The sequence below is a fragment of the Oryctolagus cuniculus genome, chromosome 2, assembly GCF_964237555.1.
Source record: "Oryctolagus cuniculus chromosome 2, mOryCun1.1, whole genome shotgun sequence".
In the NCBI taxonomy this organism is placed as follows: domain Eukaryota; kingdom Metazoa; phylum Chordata; class Mammalia; order Lagomorpha; family Leporidae; genus Oryctolagus; species Oryctolagus cuniculus.
In genome coordinates this window covers 184059003-184080449 of record NC_091433.1, presented here as the reverse complement: position 1 = coordinate 184080449, position 21447 = coordinate 184059003, and the positions used below count along the sequence as shown (strand labels likewise).

General features: G+C 43.7%; 1 protein-coding gene across 1 annotated transcript; it reads right to left on the bottom strand.

The window, feature by feature from the left end:
• Positions 1 to 13116: 13116 nt before the first annotated feature.
• RDH14 (retinol dehydrogenase 14) lies at positions 13117 to 18563 on the bottom strand. Its single transcript, XM_008254762.4, has 2 exons — positions 18077 to 18563; positions 13117 to 14179 (listed from the first exon to the last, which is right to left on the bottom strand). The coding sequence occupies exons 1-2, from the start codon at positions 18440 to 18442 to the stop codon at positions 13562 to 13564; spliced, it is 984 nt and encodes a 327-aa protein (XP_008252984.3). The 5' UTR covers positions 18443 to 18563; the 3' UTR covers positions 13117 to 13561.
• Positions 18564 to 21447: the final 2884 nt, after the last annotated feature.

The window sequence follows — 21447 nt, the reverse complement described above, 5'->3', positions numbered from 1 at the left end:
CAGGTGCAAACTGAACCACCATGCCTCTCCACCTGATGAAAACACCTGTCCACCTCCCCTCACTGAGCCAGTCAGGGTTGCCCCCGCCTGTCGTCATGCTGTCTCCCTGAATCTCGAGTATAAACTCCAATGAACCATGGGAACTGGCTCTGTATCCATTTCTATGTGTAAGGGTGCCAAAGAATGTGGTATTAGTAACAGAGCTAGAGTAGAACATGGTGAGTGCCTAGATGCACCGGAAAAACAAAAGTCTGGGAGTTGTTCAGCTCCAATTGAAGGGAAAGTGTGGAAGTCAGAGGCACTCTGGTAGCAAACAAAGATAGTTTAATCTCTTGCAAGCAGGGCCCAGGGGTGGGGTGGGCTGGTGAATGACACTCAAGGCTTCAAGGTAAAAGAGCTGCAGAGGAGTCTGAATGTTCAACACTGAAAGTCTTTCAGGGCAGGTTCAGGGACTTGATCAGAAGCAGTGGTGTCTGGAGACATGGAATGGGGACTTCTGGGTCAATTCAACATCCAATCTCCTGTTAACAGTTCCAGTCAAATTGCACACACACTAATATTACTTGATGCACCTTACCCTCAAGCTATGCATATAAGTTGTATGTGAAAACAAAAGTGAAATTCATATTTAGACTTGGATCTTATCCCTAATATATCTCATTATACGTATGGAAATAATCCAAAATCCAGAAAAATCTGATATTTGAATACTTCTGGTACCAAGCATTTTGGGGAAAGAATACTCAACCTGCATAATTGTCAGTTTCATACTTACTCAGTATTTTCTTTGTTCTCTCCTGATCCAGGTATCTCAAGATCTCCATCTGGAATTACGTAAGCCTGAAGTGAATCATTTAGAATGTCCTTTGATGTAGTTCTGCTGTGGCCAGTTCTATTCGGGTATAGTTGTTAACATTTTTTTATTTGATATCTATTTTGGATATATAATTACACAGATGGCCCAAGCTAAAGGATCCAGGAGCTCTATTTGGGTCTCCCAAGTGGCTAGCAGAGACTCAAGAACTTGGGTAATCACCTGCTGCTTTTCCCAGAGTATGCATTAACAGGAAATTGGATTGGATTGGAAAGCAGATCCAGAACTTGAACTAGGCACTCTGAAATTGATGTGGGTGTCCCAAGCAGCATGTTAACCAACACTGTGCAAATCACCCACCCATAGAATTAGGATTTCTGAAGTTGTGGATGCTTGTTTCTCATCAGTTTTAAAAAATTCTGTCATCTCTTCCTATAATGCCTCTCTTCCTATTCATCATTTTGTAACTTCATAAAGTGTAGAACACATTTTCATTCTGTCAGCCATATTTTCTCTTTTCAAAAATCTTTTAATTTCACAATCCATGAGGCCAGTAACACAATCCAGGTCTCCCATGAGTGGCAGGAACCCAATTGCTGCCTTCCAAGGGTCTGCAAAGGGTGGGAAGCTGGAGTCAGGAGTTAGAGCTGGGAATCAAATCCAGGCATTTTAACTGCTAAGCTAAATTCTCTGTTCTCCATCCACCACATTTCTTAATCTCCGTTCTAAAATTTCCATCCTCTTATCTATCATTGCAACACTATTTGCTCCCTTTAGTTCTTTACTCCTCTATTCTGTTGTGTTTAATCTGTAGCCAAATCCACCTAAGTTTTGCATTTCTGTTATAGTAATTTTCATTTCCAGAATTAATTTTCATTTCTATATCATTATTTCTCAAAAATGTCAATTTTATAGTAGATAGTTGTCTGCTGAAAATTGTAAACCCATTATAATTTCTCTAAACATAGTAAGAACAATCATTTTATTATCAGTGTCTGATAGTTCCTGTACCTAAAATGTTGGGAGCAGTACTGCTGATTCTCACTCACGGGACCTGTGCCTGTATGCTTAATACTTCTTCTTGAGCCCTTTTATCTTCTTCCAAAGAGGACTGGAGTCTTTTCCTGTTGCCCAGTCCCTAACAATTTCTGACCTAATTGATGGTTTGAGCTTTTTTGTATTTTCCTGGTGAGATCACTTGGCACTTCTGCGTGGGCTAGTGCTTCCTTTACAGCCTTCCAGGGATAGGTCATCTTTTTTTTTCCTTTATACATTCCCTCTTCTGTTCAGTGTTAAGGTGACTGCCCTGTTCCAGGGGAGAAGTGGGAGTATAATGAGGTTAATTCATGCACAGCTATTTGGAGTGTGTGGTCCTTCAGAAGTCAGCTTTATGTGAGTCTGTGTGGGTGTCTATCAAACTGTGGATTTTGTGCAGACTTGCAGGCAAAGCGAAAGCTACCATTCATTGTGGTTTCTTTCCTGGAGACCAGTGCCCTCTGGGCAGCAGTAATGGTGCATTCTCTCGCAACTGTTAGGGTCCTTACATTCAGGTTGGCCTCATTCTCATCTCAAAATATCTTACCAGCTTGTAGCACTTTGTTTTTAAGACAATACATACCTTATGTCACAGGCAAAATTTTTAGTTGTCCTTAACCAAAGATTGATCTAAATAACTTAGACTTTTATGACCAGAATTCATTCAAATAATATTTTTGGAAAAGAAAACACACACAAATCTTTTCTGTCACTTCTCGCTTGATTAAAAATCTTTTATATGAAATGATAATGATATGGAAAGTTTATCAGTTGCATAGTAAGAAAATCATCATAGATATTTAGAGTCTTTAATTAGGTTCTCCCTAATAGGATATACTTAATCTCCGAATTCTCAGCAAATATTCAGAGTTAAAAATGTTGTACTTCAGAAGAAATGGTTATATTTACTATAAAATAGCATAATATGATTCTTTTGATCATTGTATTATGATTTAACTCAGACATATTCATTGTTTGTGCAATTTGTCCAACCCTTGAAAGATGATATATATCCTCTGGCAGGAAACCAACACTTTAGGTTGGGCACTGGGTTATTTGACCCCCTGATAAATAATTTACACTTGGGGATATTATGCAGAAACCTTTGCAATTTACTTGTGTTGACAGAGAAACTAAATATACTACAGTCAGTGAAAAAATTAACACATTCTTGACCTATCAAGTAGAAATAACCTTATTCGAAAAAATACCTGCTCTACAAAATTAAAGGGAAAGACTGCAAGTAATATTTATAAATCTGAGAATTAAATATCTACTATTGTTTTGACTTTAGAGGAACTTTAACCTTTTCTGAGTGCACTTTTTAGTTCAGCATAAGAAGTCTGTGCTTGTACACTGAAGGATCCAAAGTCTCTAAATCCTGAAATGCCTGTTCAAGCCCTAACCACATTAGGCTTTGGACAAGTCACAATTTACCTGAAGTCCTGTTCCCTTTTCTATAACCTGAGAATAAGCATCCCTTACAGTGTTGACCCAAAGAATTCTAGGTAATGTATACAAAATATCTCTAATAAACATTAGTAATTATCCTGGAAAGAATTTTCTATAATGAGTTTTGTCCTACTAATTGATGAACCGTGATCATAGAGATGTTCCAGATTATGGCATTATTTTTAAAAGAAAATAACCCCTTTTATATTGTTTCACACATAGATGTGAGTACTTACTTGATAATCAATTAAGAGTCATTTTATACACACACACACACACACACACACACTACTTATGGTGGAATTAAATATGTTAGCTCTATCAAACCATTTCTAATTAACTTAAGGCAGGTTGCTTATTGGAATTTACAGTCATCTCCAGAAAGAACTAGAAGGCAGTAGTCAAAAATTTTATTGAGGTTTGCCAGCGCCGTGGTTCAATAGGCTAATCCTCTGCCTGTGGCACCAGCACACCTGGTTCTAGTCCTGGTTGGGGTGCCGAATTCTGTCCCGGTTGCTCCTCTTCCTGTTCAGCTCTCTGCTGTGGCCCGGGAATACAGTGGAGGATGGCCCAAGTACTTGGGCCCTGGACCCGCATGGGAGACCAAGAAAAGCACCTGGCTCCTGGCTTCCGATCAGTGCGGTGCGCCAGCTGCAGCGGCCATTGGGGGGTGAACCAATGGAAAAAAAGGAAGACCTTTCTCTCTGTCTCTCTCTCTCACTATCTACTCTGCCAGTCAAAAAAAATTATTGAACTGTATAAAAGTTCAGAGAAATTTGTGGCAGAATTCAGTATCTTTTTTTTTTTTTTTTTTAGCATGGATTCCTTCTTCAGGCTAATTCCAGATTACCATTGACTGTATTTCCCAAAATGATGACATACTTATTTGAAGGACCTCATATTCTTCCTGTTTTGACTGTCAAACGAGAAAGTGCAGAAGAATCCAACAGTACCTTTCCAGCCAAAAGGTTTCCCTTCTCCCTGGGAAGATGAACTCATTTCTTGTGGTGTAGAAAGGGACCATCCATCAGAGCAGCTAAATCAGCTCCATAAATTGTGGCATCAACTTAGATTTGAGATCATTAGTTACCCAATTAATTAATTAACCCAATATGTCTGAGTAATTTACTTTGACAGCCCCATGCTAGATATTAGCAGCACACAGAAAAGTTTCAAACATAATCTTGCCTTCCATGCATCAAATTTCTGGGACTTGACAACTCACACCTAGCCTTTGAGCACTGCCTTACCTCTCTGTCTCTGCACTAGAGAATAGGAATACATGCACCTAGGGTAGCCAAGGATTCTATTATGAATGTCTTTCTAATCCACTCACACTATCCAAAACACTTATGCAGGCTTATTCATCACAGATCATTCTTCAATCTTAATCACATCGCCTACTACAGGAAGCCTTAGTATTTGTTCCATTTTTCCAAAATGGAACACAGCTGTGATAAATTAATCAGTTCACCAGAAATCTCACATTAGGAAAGATCATCATATAGATATTCTCTCAGCTGTCATTCTTGACAACTATGAATAATACATTCCTTATGCCTACCTGTTCCTAAATGTGGCGGGTTCAGTTGGCCCCTTCTCTCTGTGAGATGCTGTAGGGATAAAATGCTTCTTGAACCAGACTAGTAATGTTTAATACTACTAGTTGTAATTTTATATAAATTATAAAATTTATATTTTAATATTAATAAATGAACTCATATTAAAAAAACAAAAATAAGTGTCACCAGTAGGTACACTTTAAGAACCACATCCAGGACATAAATATCTACTAATGTCACTAAATATACACCGTCAGAATAAGAATAAACTGCCTATACTCTGATTTTATAATAACTTGTCAAGCTTCTGATTACGATTTTTGATCCCCAAGTGGATGTCCTTCCTGGGTTACAATTTGCTACCAAAAGGATAGAGATTTACTCTTGCTTTGTGTCTCATGGATGACAAAATCTTAAGAAATTCATGTATCTGAGGCTACCAAGCTGTGGTACAATTGTGATGTCACCAAAAAAATACCATGGTGACTCCTCTCTTTCACTCTTCCACCTAGATCTGGCCTACAAGCTGGATGACTCAAGGTCATGGCCTGTTTCTTTTCTATGGCCTCCTGCAAGGTGATTTTAATTTAGAAATTTGTTTTCCTCTCTGTTAGGTAATCCTGTTAGAGTGTGTCTTCTATATGAAGTAGAATCCATTCTGGGTATTTTAAGGAGAGAGGAATGGAATACAGTAAAGTAGATGCCCACAAAATAGTGGGATGGGCTGCGAGAACAGGATAGGTTATGGAAGTAGCAATAAATAGTAAAGCACTGATTGCTAGGGGAAGCTACTACTGCCACAGCAGGAAGGTGGTGATGGAAACAGAAGCTATTGGATGACCCAGGGGTCAGGAAACTGGGATCAGGACATCACTGTGTCCTCAACCTCCTCTCAACACCCAGGAAGACATGAATCTCTACAGAATCATCATGGAGTCTGCCCCAACTGCCTTTTGTTATTAAAACCAGACCAAAGACAATAAAATCAAGCCTTAAGCCTTGTTTCTCTGTTTCTACAACCTTTCTTGCAAGCAGAAAATACCCCAAATCAGTAGGAAGGGCTTCACAATTCTCCCTTTAAAATCTCACTTTAGGGGCATAAGATGGGTGGAAATCTATTTTCATCCACAATGTAGTCAATGTGGGTTTTTTTTTTTTTTGGTGTATATTGTTTTACTGTTAGTTTTTTTTTAAGATTTTATCTGTTTATTTGAGAGGTAGAGTTACAGATAGAGAAAAGGAGAGACAGAAAGGTCTTCCATCTGCTGGTTCACTCCCTAGATGGCAGCAATGGCTAGAGCTGAGCTGATCTGAAGCCAGGAGCCAGGAGTCTCCTCCAGGTCTTCCGCTTGGGTGCAGGGGCCCAAGCATTTGGGCTATCTTCCACTGCTTTCCCAGGCCATAGCAGAGTGCTGGATTGGAAGAGGAGCAGCAGGGACTTGAACCGGTTCCCATATGGGATGCTGGCACCGCATGTGGAGGCTTAGCCTACTACGCCACAGTGTGGCCCCTCCCTGTTAGTGTATTTTAAAACTATTTATTTGAGGGACTGTGGTATAGCAGATAAAGCTACCACCTGCGGGGCCAGCATCTCATATGGGTGCCAGTTCGAGTCTGGCTGCTCCAGTTCCTATTCAGCTCTCTGCTATGGCCTTGGAAAGCAGTAGAAGATGGCCCAAGTCCTTGGGCCCCTACACCTACATGGGAGACCTGGAAGAAGCTCCTGGCTCCCGGCTTTGGACAGCGCAGCTCTGGCCGTTGCAGCCAATTGGGGAGTGAACTAGCGGATGGAAGATCTCTCTCTCTCTCTCTGTCTCTCTGCCTCTCCTCTCTCTGTGCAACTTTGACTTTCAAATAAACAAATAAATCTAGAAAAAAATACTTATTTGAAAGGCAGAATGAATGACAGAGTGAGTGAGAGAGTATGAATCTCCCATCTACCGTAGGTCCACTCCCCAAATGGCCAGAACAGCCAGGTCTGTGTCAGGCTGAAACAAGTAGCTGGGAACCCCATCTAGGTCCACCACATGGTTGGCAGGGGCACAGATACCGGAGCTATCCTCTGCTGCCTTCCTTGCCACGTTCGTAGGGAACTGGATCAGAAGCTCAGTGGCGGGGACTTGGACTGGCACTCTGCCAACATCTTCCCCTTTATTTTTGTTTTCAAACTGCCCAGTCTATACAAGATTAAAAATGGCAGTCTACATATAAGTAGGAAAGACAGTTGAATAACAATTGATCATAGTTATTTTGTGTTCTGTTTTCCTGTGTTCATATAAACAAATATAAGCTTATGCAAGGCACTCCTTTTTGCACACAGCCTACTGTGTGCATATAATTTCTTCATGTATGTGTATGCATACACATTTATGGGCATTTCAAAAATTGTGCCCTATAGTTACTTCTAAGATATTATACTTAGTGTAATGCATACAATTCTGTGTAGTACTCCACCCGATGATGCCATAAACAATGATTGAGTATGTACTACGTGTACCATTGAATGTCTCTATATCACAAGTACAATGAAAAATAAAATAGAACCAGATCCCCATGAAAAGAAGAGCACACTCATTGGACTTCTTACCCCTGCATTTACTTTAAGGAGTGAGATACTCCCAAATCTGTTGTGTCGCCCCTTTCTACTCCACTAAATACTTTTTTAAAAAGATTTTATTTATTTACTTGAGGGGTAGAGTTACAGAGAGAGGGAGAGGGAGAAGGAGAGGGAGAGGGAGAGAGACAGAGAGAGACGGAGAGAGAGAGAGAACTTCCATCCACTCGTTCACTCCAAATGGCCACAATGACTAGAGCTGGGCAGATCTGAAGCCAGGAGCCAGGAGCTTCTTCTGGGTCTCCCATGTGAGTGCAAGGCCCCATGCACTTGGCCTTTCCCAAGCCACAGCAGAGAGCTGGATCGGAAGAGGAGCAGCTGGGACACAAACCTGTGCCCATATGGGATGCCGGCGCTTCAGGTGGAGGCTTAGCCTACTATGCCACAGCACCGCCCCTCCCCCTGCCCTCCAAATACTTTTCTCATAGCTTCAGTTATTTCTTCCCAGATATCCAAATACAGCTTTCCTCTTTTGCCATGTACAAGACAGCCAGAGAGTAAAAGTGTGTGGTCAGAGAAGAAAGAAAATTACACATTCATGTCTCCCCCAAAAAAAGGCCTCAGTGACTTTTGCAACATCCCCAACTTCATTTATCTATAGGATGGCTCTTGATGGCTTTGTGCAAGCTTTTTAAAGTTCAGCCAAGCCAGCTGCAGGATCAACACAAAGACAATAGCTCCCACACACGGGGTTACATGGATTAAAGAACCCGATCCATCAGTAAATCTGCCAGATGGCAGTGGAAGAAAGCTTGTAACTCTCTCACTTTCATTTCAACAGCAGCAAACAATGTTCAGTGTTTAAAATAAACTCTTCCAGATGAGCAAAAGATAAACTCTGAGGTGGGTGGACTTGAGCTTGCTGGGCTGCCGCTCTCAAGTGTTTGATTACATTAACACAAAACCCCTGGATAGAACCCGCTTCTGTCAACAGAACGCTTAAGACCTGAACACCTACTACATGAAGCCATTTCCTGCACTTTCATGGGCTGGTGGCAGAGGCTTGCTTTCCCTTCTTCACAAACTAATAATGATTATATATTCTCCATGTTCAACATTTCCTCAAACCATGTGTACAGCTTTAAGATAGACCTAAAATACCAACGTGTATGTCAGCCTGCACCCATCTGTTTACAGCTGAAAAATTCTGCTTACTCAGTCCATCTTACTAGTCTCATAGTAGCAACAACAAAAATGGCAGGATTTAGAGACCATTCCATTCTGCCAATAGCTGGATAGCTATCTAGATCTGTGGGGTATTAAACAAGGAAAGAGAGGTACGAGTACTTTTCTTAAGTCTGAATTGATAAAGGAAGGCAGGAAAGTGTTTACTGTGTTTGAGTCTAAGCCCCTACAACTGAGGGCAGGCCGGGCTGTAACACAGCATAATAAAATGTCAACTTTTAAGGACAAAATGACATAGTGAAAAATAACTATTAAATATGCAAGAACTTACCTATTTAGTACAATTAATAGTATTTTTTCTTAAAATATCACTTATTTGAGAGGAACACAGAGAATGACTGCTCCAATCTGCTGCTTCACTCCCAAAATGTCAGCAGTGGCTGCAATTGGGCCAGGCCAAAGCTAGGAGCCTGCAACTCTACCCAGATCTCCCATGTGGATGGTCAGGAGCCATCACCTGCTGCCTCCCAAATCTGCATTAGCAGGAAGCTAGAGCCCAGGGTCTAGCCAGGTACTCAAACCTGGGTACTCGATAAGGGACACAGGCATCTTTATCACTAAGCTAAATGCCTGTCCCTCAGCTTACTTTTCATAGTTCTTTTTCTCTTTGTAGTCACAGTTGATTGGTTTGTATTATGATTGATAACTTGAGTGATTTATAACAAGAACAGCTCACACACACACACGCTGACTCGCTCACTCGCTCAGGTATTCTTTGTGGGCTCCTGCACCCCCAGAGCCTTGAATAACACCTGGTGCATAATAGGCGTGCAATAAATATTCATTATATGGATAAGTAAATGGTGCATGCTGTGGTTTGAATATAGTTTATCCCCTTCAAAACTCACATTGAAATTTGACCACCATTGCCATGATGTTGCCAGGTGGGCCCTCTTAAGAGGGGATTAGGTTAAGAGGGATTGATGTGGGAGTGGGTGAATTCTCTTCAAAGTGGGTTAGTCACCGTGAAAGTGGGTGGCTATGAGGCCAATCCACCCCCATGCTTTCTCTTCTGCATGTGCTCACTTGCACCTTCTACCCTTGCACCATGTTATGCTGCAGTCTGAGGTCCTCACCAGAAAGCAAGCAGAGGCCAGTACCGTGGTTTTGTACTTCCTAGTTTCCAGAACCATGAGCCCAGGTATACTTCCATTCTTTATAAATTACCCAGTCTCAAGCATCATCATAGCAACAAGAAATGGAGTAGGTGTACAATTCATTCTTCCTAAGTATACAATAGAATAGTTGGGAGCAGGAGGGCTAGAGTGTACTGGAGGGGAGGCCAGGAGCCTGGGACAGTCACATACATACAGGCACCAGTCAGTGTGTTTTTCAAAAAGAATGGTGACTCAGTTAGGATAGCAAGTGTGTTAGCTAGTGATTAAGAGTGCTTCTACTGTACTTGAATTACACATCTGGCCTAACAAAACCCCTTTCTGTCTGTAAAAAAATGAGCACTCCATCTAACTATCCTCTAGGAATAAACTACCTTCTTCCACGTTAGCCTGTAACTAATTTAACTCCCCATCATCCAGAGGTTTGTGAAACATCTGAGACTGTCTGTGCGGGCCAAGATCCTGAAGTGTGATTAGTAACATGTTCTCTCTTCAGTGCTCCTTTGGACATTTGGAATCAATTAAATATTCAAATATAGATTCTCTCAGATCTCTGGCCAGGCCCAGCAGGTTTGTCAGGGGAGCGAGTTGAAGGCAGATAACTGCTATTCCTCACACCAGAATATATAGCTGGAGATGGGTTTAAAAAAACACACTCTCTAGACTTCCTGGGTCTGCAAGCAGATAGGCAAAGACAAGAAGTAACACGGAAAACAACAGCAGCCTTGCAGAGTAATAGAAATAACAGTATACATGACATTGGATCTTAAAGACAAACAAATGAGTACAATGGGGCTTGGGAGACTACCAGCCACATATGTACAATAGTTGACCTATGCTAAGAATAGTTTCCATAGCTTTATGTAACACAGAGTGCATTTGGGCCACAAAGCCTTAAATATTACAAAAACTTTGCTGACCCTTGGCTTAGAATTTTGTTTACTTCATTATGAACTCACCCAACCATCACTGTGGCTAATTACCATTACTGTGGATTGTGAGGATTAGGTGCATGGGGGATGAGAAATGTGTGTGCGCCCCTATTTGTGCCTGCCAGGTACTTTGCTAATTTTATTTGCTCCGTGACTCTCTGAGCAGTACTTTAACTTAGGCATCTCTAATGATGCTTAGCTGTAATCTCAATGATACAGCTGAGGAAACAGCTTAGCGAGGGTAAAGGGATTCGCCAGTCACAGGGAGAACGGTGTAGCAGAGCTAAGCCCACGGTGGTGGTGTGTTTAAGCAGTGGAATTTCTTTTCTAATCCTTCTTAGAATCTCTCTGTAAAGTTACTCTCAGAGAAGCTGGAGCAAATGGCCCAGCAATCTTACCTCTTCTCAGAACAAGCTGCTTCACACAGAAGTCAATTTAAAAGAAGAAAAAAAAAAACATACAAACACAAAGCCAAGATGGAAAATGTGTTTTCTCACTCAAAGATTCCGTTACCTGCATGTTCCCTACAACAGTTTTGGTAAGGGTAAGGATAAGTGTGAAAATCCAGAATCGCCTACTCCTCCTTTGCACAGCAGAATGGCCAGAAGTGAGTCAGCAGAAAGGAGAGATGCGAAGGGCGGAACGAACCTGCAGAAGGGATCCAGGCACACTGCTGAGAGCAGGCCTCGATTCCATCACACACACAACCTTGGGAAGGACGTCTTCCAAGTGGCAGCTCATTTTACTGTCACAGTTGGTGTTTCCAGGTAAGTGTCTAGTTTTCCATTGTAATAAATTAATGTATTCTGTTTTATCATGGCGCCACAAACAAGAACTCTGAAAGGCTCAGCTCTTACAAAAGGTCCAAATCCCCTGAAAAGCATCAGGTATCAAAATGCGGCCAGAAGAGATGGTATTCAATGAAAAAAAGGAGGTCCTTTTTAATGAAGTCGAGGTGTAGGACAGATTTATTAGCTTCCATTTTTCCAAGTTCCATTCTGGTATATTTCCTGCCCATATTTCTAAGTTCAGCAAGTCTCTTTGTAGGATTACTTTTTAAAAGCACAATGTTTCAAAGGACATGATGCAACTATTCCTACTGTAGCTAGACACACCTGTGATGATACAAACACTAACTGTTTCTCATATTCACAACACAATGCTCTAACAGAAAACAGACCTTCTGTGTGATCTGCCAAGATCCTGCTACTCGCCAATAGAACTGAAATGTGTAACCAGATATCATAAACAGTTTTAAAAATAATAACCAATCAAGGCTAGCCCTGGCCAGTGTGGTCATTGAATTTAGGTCGCTGTCTGTCCTTAGGTAAGGAAATGTCAAGACAAATACATTAATTTTTAAGTAGCTATTTTGATGCTATAATAGATGTTTACCATATTCCTATTTGGGCTCCATTATTTTTATGCACACCATTCATTCGTTATGTATCGCATTTGTACTTTGTGTTAAGTTACTATACTTGACTCTTGGGAGAGAAAACTAAAACTTCTTTCCTTGGAGAATTTCTATTTTAATTCTTCATCTGGGTCTGTGAACAATTAGTGCACTAAACTCCTAGCAAGGCTACCAAGATCAACCGAAACAAAGTAGGAAGACAGAACTGTTTCTGCCTAGCATTGGAATAAGGAACATACTTGAGCGGGAGGAAAAGGGTGAGCAGTATTCCCGGGGAGAAGGAGGGGATCTTTCAGCTGAAAGAACAAAACAAGGAAAGGCCCAGAGGCAGGGGAGGGGTGTTTCCTCTATACCCAGGATGTATCATCCAGCAGAATGATCAGAGACAGCTGTGCAACACACCAGTGTGTAGGCAAGTGCCTATTTGAGTAACGCCATTAGATTAGAAATTCAGTTCAGAGTTCCATTTCAAGTACTCTGCAGTGGAGTCTACCTTGTTGGCCGATCCCGGGTGAACTTCAGCCATCATTCCAGACAGTTTTATGGGACAATGTGGAGTGGAAGGATAAACGGTAAGCCTGTCACTAATTTGTGGAGTCTCAAATGCACATGAGAATTTAAACTAAAGAATTGGTTTTTAAGCTGCTCTATGCTACAAAATTCCTTTAGGAATAGTCTGGGGGGACTCCACCCATGTAGCACTGCTATAAAGTATTTCACCTACCCAGCTTCTATGTTTGAACAGAAGGTTTCTTTTGAAAAAGGAATTCTGAAGTTTGAAAAACAAATCTGAAAACCCACTCTTAGGGGCAACTGAAAAGCATGAGAGGTCTTGATCTGGAAACATGACAGAGATTTGGGTTTTAGAAATACTGCCTCTCAGGACAGCGAACAAGCTACGAGACAAGATTCCGCAGCCTGCAGAGGGAAGGATACGGATGTTACAGGACTACATTCTGTGAATTCTCTAAAGAAAGGCACAATTAAGAATTTGCATGAGTAAATTTATTTCATGTAAGACTTGTGTGCATACACTAGGCACAATATTTCCACAGATAAACCAGCATTATAGCAAAAATATTTCACACTTTGGACATGAAATTCAAAGATATTGGAAAAACAGTTCAAGATACCTGTTTTAAGTCATGAAATTCTGAAATAATTGTAATCCATGCTTGTTCATTTCATTATAAAAATACAACTGTACTGTTCATTATACTCATTCTTCATACTTATGATATATATTTAAATCATTTTTGCTCAAATATTGTTATCCAAAACACTTTTATAACTTCAAAATATCTATATGTATCTCTTAGTAGTGCTATTGTAAAACTAAAGTTGTTTATTCAAGTAACAAGTGCTCAAGCCACACCATTCCACTTCATAGATGTAACTGCTATCGTTTTATAAATAGCTCTTTTACTCCTTGTTCCTATTTTAGTATGCCAACCATCACCTCGCTGATGTCCCAGAGTTTCCTCGCAACTGACTCGTCCATAGCTTTGGGCAACAGTTCTTCCTCTTTACAGTCCCCGAAGTACCTTCCTGATACACCTTCCACCTCAGGGGAAGAAGCCAAGTAAATGGAAGTCTGGGCACCTTCTACGGGAGTTTTGAAAAAAGCCCAAGACACCAAATTGAAAAGGGGTTTCACCAACAGTGGAATGTGAATGTGCCGCCCAAGGTTAGTCCGCACAATACCAGGATGCAAAACGTTCACGGTGACGTTCGTGCCTTCCAAGCGGCGGGCCAGTTCTCTGGTGAAAAGAATGTTAGCCAGTTTGCTCCTACTGTAACAAAAGCTTTTATTGTAGCTTTGCTCACTGTTCAAGTCCTCAAAGTTGATGTCTCCGTATTTATAAAGTTTGGAGGAAACCACCACGATCCTGCTGGGAGCCGAGTTCTTCAGAAGGCCGAGGAGCAGATTGGTGAGCAGGAAGTGCCCCAGGTGGTTCACCCCAAACTGCATCTCAAAACCGTCTTCGGTCTTCGTGTAAGGGCACTGGAAGATACCGGCGTTGTTGATCAACACATCCAGCCGAGGCTCTTCCTTTCAATGCCAAACAGAGAAGGGCGCAGTTAGGAACGGAGGCCTCTCTGTTTTTTCACTTCATAATAAGTATATTTCAGATAAAAAAGGAACTCCAGTATTTAATTTCAGTTGTTTGCCTACGGACCAGAGAACTATTTGAAAGGCCAGGAGGGGCAGGGACCTCTCCGAAAGATGCTGTTCCACTCAACAGCTCTCAATCCTCCCTTACCAAAATGACACGAAGACGTGTTTACCCGCAGTAATCTGCCAGGTGGATGTGTAGACACCGAGTCTAAGACCCTTTGTTAACTTGATAATATTTGGAAATAAATATATTTCAAAATTTCCCTAGGATGCTGGGTTATCTGATCAATACATCTTTTTATTGAAATAGAAATACAGTCAATTTGAGGACAACACACTCCTACATATGATTTCAAATAGCTCCCCTTAGCTTCAGCTGGAAATTAAATAGGGAAATTTCAATTTGGGAATTATAATGTTAATATGAGGATCACATCAACATTGCGATAAATCTACCTGTGATAGATATTTTAAAAATTCTTACAAACTACTAAAATTCTATGAGCTTCTGACAATTCAGAGAAATAGTGAGGAAAAAAAGTACTTGCATACTCAGCAGGGGCTTGGCCTTGTGCTCTTCACATGTGACCTCATCTATCTCCAAACAGTGTACACAGAAATCAAAGCACAGAAGCTGGAGGTGACCACTGGGTATCCCAGAGCTCCTAAGTGGCCAGAGATCAGATCCAGAGATGAAATCTTTGGACACCACTGCTCTTGTAACTAGTAAGCTAGCTTGGCTTTCTACTTTTTCTTTTTAAAACTCAGCTGGACAGTCAGTGTGAGCTGGAGAACCCTGCTCAGCACTGTTCATTCCAATAGCCGCTAGGATCAACACCAGGAGCAAAGTTAAATTGCTTACCCTGTAGTTCTCAAAGAGGAAACCGAACTACGGGGATGCAAGGACATCCAGGCATTTCTTAAAATTGGAATAATCAATAGATAAGGCCAAGGATGCAAACTTAAGATTGGAAAAAAAATTAGGAATGAATCAACAATTAAGAAAACAAAATTGGGGCAGGCGTTGTGGTGTAGCACGTGACGCTGGCATCCCTATGGGCACTGGTTCAAGACCCAGCTGTTCCACTTCTGATCCACCTCAGAAGACGGCAGAGGGTGGCCCAAATGCTTGAGCCCCTGCATCCATGTGGGAGGCCTGGAGGAAACCCCAGCTCCACTCATGGTAGCCATTTGGGTAGTGAGCCAGCAGACAGATGATCTTTCTCTCCTCCCTCTCTCTCTCTGTAACTCAGCCTTTCAAATAAATAAATAAAGCTTAAAAAAAAAAAAACACCAAAATTAAAGAGATAATTTAAAAATATAAATATTGTGACTCAAACACTAAGTTTCTTAATAACAACAAAGGGGACAAATAGTGTGTATGCATGTGGGGGCATTGGTAGGCTCAATAAAGGCCTTCAACCTCTGTTGTGTCTCTGGAATTCAGCTCTTTTCTCCCGACACAAAAACTGTGTTTTTCAAGCTTCCAGGGGCCCCTAACTTAAAAGATCTGTATCGTCAAAATTTTGCACTTTCACCATATCCCCCACATCATTCCAGATGAAAGTCCTAAAATTTAGACTGTCTCATGAGGACGTCTTTTCATTCCTTAAATCATGTTGAGTTTGTGTTCTCTTGCTCTTTCTTGGCTCCTCAGTCTCTTTTGATGGACAGAGAAAAAGAACTGCACATGTTCCAGGTGTGAAGACACGGTGATGACCCACGATTAAATTAAGTTGAGGTCAAATTTCAGAATTCACTGGCCCTTTTGCCAAGTTTAACAGAAAAATGTCTTAAATTTCACAACTGTTATCGAAGCCTACCTGTCAGCAGATTAACTATTTCTCATGTGGCCTGTCTGTGCACCTTCATGCTTTCCAATAGTCAACTTCAAAAGCAAGGCAAGAGTTCACCCGTGGGGGAAAGAAAGGAGTGTTCTTCTTCACTAATCCTTTGGAAGCGTTTCCTGAATTAATCATTTCTGGGCCATCATTCTTTGCTGGGCTTGTGTTATTTTAAGACTTTATCATTTACTATTTTTTAAATTATAGGAGATAAACCACATAAATACCAAGAATACCAAAATGTGGGAAATCCACCACTTCCATTTTTTTTTTTCTAATTATAGCTACTGAACTTCACAGCCAGGCAGGAACATAAATACTCAGACACAAGGTCGACTCCTGTGTCCCTCTCTTTTTACAGGTTCTTCCTCAAGTTTCCAAAGTAGCAAGCAGCCTCCCTCTCAGGATTGAGAGGCAGACATGGCTCCCTCTGTATTTGAATTAAGAAGAGGAAGACCCACTCGGAAAATCTATCAGAGATTGGTTTTTATTTCTTAATTCTTTACACAATAATGAAATGCTAGCAGTAAGAAAACAGCCCACAACTCTCTAGATCTGCAACAGCTCTCAAACTGTGTGCCAAGATGCCCAAGAACACTGTAGCTAAACTCCAAGGTGTGGTGGAATATTTTAAATCTTCAAAGGAAACTGTGATATACTCTGCTCCATACCTCAACAGCTACCAGTTCTAGGAGGCTCACAGCCTCAACATGTTACTGTGTATTCCTTTTGATCATGTCATTTCTTTGTGAAGCTGAGTGTTAGCAGAATAAAGAGCAAGTGGAATGCTAACACCCACAGGAAATGACAGTGGCAGTGTCCAGTCTGATTGCAAGCTTTCAAAAACTGGCACAGTGACCAACAGGCATACATTTCCCATTAGTAATCAAGGTCATATAAGAAAAAACAAAAATATATGTTTTTTCAATTAAACATATTACTCCATCAAAAAGCTACCGAACTGTTAGGACATAAATAACTTAGGTTGATATAAATGAACTGGTAGATTTTTCTCTAGGCTTAAGGGCATGATGAAAAAAAAAAAATTACTGAGAGTTGGAAACCTCTGCTTTGGACTCAACAGACCCCATTTCATATAGGCACCCATCCTGTGCCAGCTGATTTTACTTTTGGAAAATGTATTTATGTACTTGAAAGCCAGACACAGAAATCTGCTGGTTCACTTCCCTAGTCTGGGTCAGGCCAGGCCAAAAGTCAGTAACCAGAACTCAACCCAGGCCTTCCACGCGGGTGGCACGGATCCAACCTCTTGAGCTGTCAGGGCTATCGCCCAGGGCCCGCAGTAGCAGAAAGCAGGGGCAGGGAACAGAGCCAGGACTCAAAGGCACACACTCCAGTGTGCGACGTGGGCATCTCAAGCGGCCTCAGTCTAAGCACCAAGGCCAGCCCCTGCCGGGCTCGCTTAAGATCTCTACCTCCTGAAGGCCCTCTGGCAAGCCACCTCCGCAGGGCATCTCCTCAACAGGGCTCTGCAAAGAACCGGCCCTGCAAGTTATTGGGTCTCTCCCTCCTTCCCTCAGGTTCACTGGTTTCTTCTTTGCAGGGTTACAGCGAAGGAACCGATGGCACTTTAGTTGCCTTTAAGCAATAATCATAATAAAAACCCTAAGTGCTGGATGGGATACTATTCTTAGTCCCGTTGCTGGCCGGAGCAGGCCCACTAGAATCCCCAGCTCCATGCCACCTGGACACAAGGCCGCAAGGACAGCGCCAACAGCCAGCCAGGTCCCCCCTACCAGCAGGAAAACAGCAAGGGGTGAGGGGCTGATGAAAAGTCCCGGCCAGGACACCTCGCCGCAGCTCCCCGGGGCTGCGTGGGCGAGGCCGGGCTCGGCGCTGGCCACCAGGCCGGGGCCCAGGGCTCGCCCCGCCGCCCCGCGCGGCCCCTGTGCGGCTCGCAAGGTGACTCCGCACCCCGGGCTCCTCCCACCGCCCCGCCCCCGGCCCCGCGCCCCGAGACCCACACCTGCAGCACCTCCCGGCAGAAGGCGCGCACCGAGCGCAGCGAGGCGAGGTCCAGCTCCCGGACGACCAGCTCGCCCGCCCCCGCGGCTTCGCTGAGCTCGCGGCGGAGCTGCCCCGCCGCCTCTTCGGCGCGCTCGCGGTCGCGGCAGCCCATGATCACGCGCGCCCCCAGGCGCAGCAGCTCGGCGGCCGTGGCGCGGCCCAGGCCGCTGTTGGCCCCCGTGATCAGCACCGTCTTCCCGTTCATGAGGCCAGGGTCCCCGCCTCCGCGCAGACTCGGGACTCGGGGCCCCGCGAGTCGCCGCGCCGCCAGCCACAGCGCCCCACCCAGTGCGGCTAGTAGTGCGGCCGCGGTAGCCACTGCCATGTCCGCCCAGCTCCAGGGCCCACCGGCCCCAGCGCGGGGGTCCCCGAGCGTCGGCCGCCTGGCTCGAGCCCGAGCCGCCACCTGTACGCGGAGAACTCTGGGGCGCGAACTGTTGTCCCCTGACGGCGCGCGTGGAGCACGCTGGGACTTGTAGTTTCCCTGCCGAGGGCACCTGATTGGTTGGGAGAGTCTGGCGCCCGGGGTCGTTGCCCTCGGTGGAACCGGCTCTCACCTCAGTGCTGGAGGCGGAGTGTGCGCCCTGAGCTGCTAGGGGTCAGGCCCAGTGAAATGCCAGAGTGGCGACGACAGGGTGACTGCTTTGCGACTACAAGTCCCCTTATCCGTCAGGTTACGACTGCCACTCTTCGGGCGTTTAGTGTGTTTTCCTTTGAGGCCCGCTGGGACGTGGAGACTCGCTTGGGTTTACTCTCACCTTGTGGAGGTGGTCTCTGCCCCCACGCAAGTCGGAGGAAAGGCTCCTTTTCCTAGGTGAGATTAAGCGTTCAGCAGGTTGGAACTCGAGTGGGCCAGGCGTTACTCAACCGTTAGCGTCACCGGAATCACAGGGAGTGAAGGCAGGACTTGCAGGCCCCCGTCCTGGAGGTGGTGGTTAGTGGGGCTGAAGCAGAGCCTGAGGAGGTGCACCTGCCCCCAGGTGCTGCTGGGAGCTTTGGGAGCCATCGAAGACCACTGTAGCACTGGTTCCTATAGCACATGGTCACGGTGGAGATTTATTGTTAGCAGACTCCTGGGCAGGCCCGTGTGCAGACGGTGACGTCCTCACGGGACTATTCCATGTAGCAGGGGAGGGCAGAGTGCCTTGTGCACTGTAGACAGGCTTCCTGAGTGTCACAGGTCGGTGCCACAGACACTCCTCTTGAGGCTCATGGCCTTAGGCCCAGCTCATCTTATTGACCTCATTCGCTCATCCACTAACCTACCAGATTTATGGATATATGCCAGGCCCTATTTATACTCTGTGAGAGTCGAAGAAATTGGATGCAGTTTCTGCCCTCAGGGTGCTTACTCTATGGTTGCAGGGATCTCCTGCTGCCACCTCCCACCCATCCCAGATTCTTCTGGACAACTGGAAAAGCGAGACACAACATGGGTAGTTTGAGATAAAACCCCCAGATGATTTTGATAAACCACCCTCCACTCCCAACATTGGGGAAGGGATATGTATAATACACAGCTGTGAGCGGCGGTAATAACGAGATAGCGGTTGACTGCCATAGAAGGTTTCTCCTGAGTATTGAGAATGGAGCGCAGAGGTGGGAAACAGCACTGTCCCTGGGGAGTAGACAAGTCAACAGGAACAGGAATTAGGAAAGGTGGATCTTTACTGCATGGTGAGCTCCAAGCCCATCTGTTTCCTCTTTCTCTGCCTTTCTGCACACCCAGCACATCTTTCAAAGCTCTGCTTCCGGTCTCTTTCCTGACCACTTCCAACCCACACCAACCATTCCTTCCTCAGTGTGGCACTGAAGACAAACAGCCCTCTAGTGTTGGGTATTTGGGTTAGCACACTGGATTTCCTCTACCAGATTATTAAGGTTTTAAATTTCCTAAGAGTGGGGTCATATCTGAGTCCTGTGTTCCTCACACATGGGAGAATTCCTGAAACAGTAGACATTCCACAAGTGTCTAGACTGATGATTTTTGCTTTGGCTTCCTTCAAAAGATGTACATGAGTCATGGTCTTCTCTCAACCTCAGCCAAGGATGGCTATGTAGGTGCAGGTGGGGCAGACATGGAGGAGGAAGTAGACAGAGCAGGCAAGAGTGAGAAAGAGAGGAGGGGAGGAGTCCTTAGATCTGCTGTCTAATTGCTGTGTAGCTTATGCATGGAGCTTAATGGAATGATGGCTCTGTTCTGGATGGGCCCAATGGCCACGGAATCAGTAATAACTATTCGGAAGGTTGTATACCAGACAGAAAGTTGAACATAGCTGTTCAAGTAGATCGAAACTTGAATCCATCCTTATAACCTCTACTTTCTTGGACAAGATTTATAGTATTTTTGAGTCTTATGATTCTCATTTGATAAAATGGAAGGTAATAATGATATGTATGTCACAAACATTTAATATGATAAGAAAATGAGGTAACGTGAAAATGACCAGCTCAGTACTACAGTACCCAACATGGTGTACTGTAGTTAACAAACAATTTTGGTTGAAAAAAAATCACAAGAGGATAACAATGAACAGTGAATGGCCAAAATCATACACTTCCACTTCATGTCATGTTTTGGAATAGTAGCCAAGAATTTTTGGGGGTTTTATTCTTCCTTCCATACAATCATTGGGTCTACCTGATTTGCTCAAGGCCAGAGATTTCAAATACAAAGCTCTATGGACCAGCGGCAATTACCCCATGAAATAAACTTTATTTTTTAAAAAATTTTTATTTTTTTTTTGACAGGCAGAGTGGACAGTGAGAGAGACAGACAGAGAGAAAGGTCTTCCTTTGCCGTTGGTTCACCCTCCAAGGGCCGCTGCGGCTGGCATATTGCGCTGATCTGAAGCCAGGAGCCAGGTGCTTCTCCTGGCCTTCCATGTGGATGCAGACCCAAGCACTTGGGCCATCCTCCACTGCACTCCCTGGCCACAGCAGAGAGCTGGCCTGGAAGAGGGGCAACCGGGACAGAATCCGGCGCCCCGACCAGGACTAGAATCCGGTGTGCCAGCGCCGCAGGCGGAGGATTAGCCTATTTAGCCGTGGCACCAGCCCCCATGAAATAAACTTTCAAGAAGCTTCTTTAAGGGGTTTTATCTAGAGATCATCTTAGAAATTTACCCTACAGGAACAACCAGCTGATTTATTTCTGAATGAGCAGTGTTGACGTTGGTATATGCATGTAGTTGAAGTGACATTCTTATTTTATAGTGGTTAAAAGGGTGGTCATAGAAATAACACAATAAAAAATGTAGGTTCCAAGAGTGTACTTAGTTATACTCATTTCACCTTCAAAGACCCCTGTTCTGGAGGGGTAATGGGTAA

Bases quoted from the DNA above. Each gene is read 5' to 3' on its own strand.
- RDH14 (XM_008254762.4), bottom strand. From the start codon at position 18,442: ATGGCAGTGGCTACCGCGGCCGCACTACTAGCCGCACTGGGTGGGGCG. The intron at 14,180-18,076 runs GTGTGGGTCTCG...TGGCATTGAAAG, and splicing joins TCTGCCGGGAGGTGCTGCAG to GAAGAGCCTCGGCTGGATGT.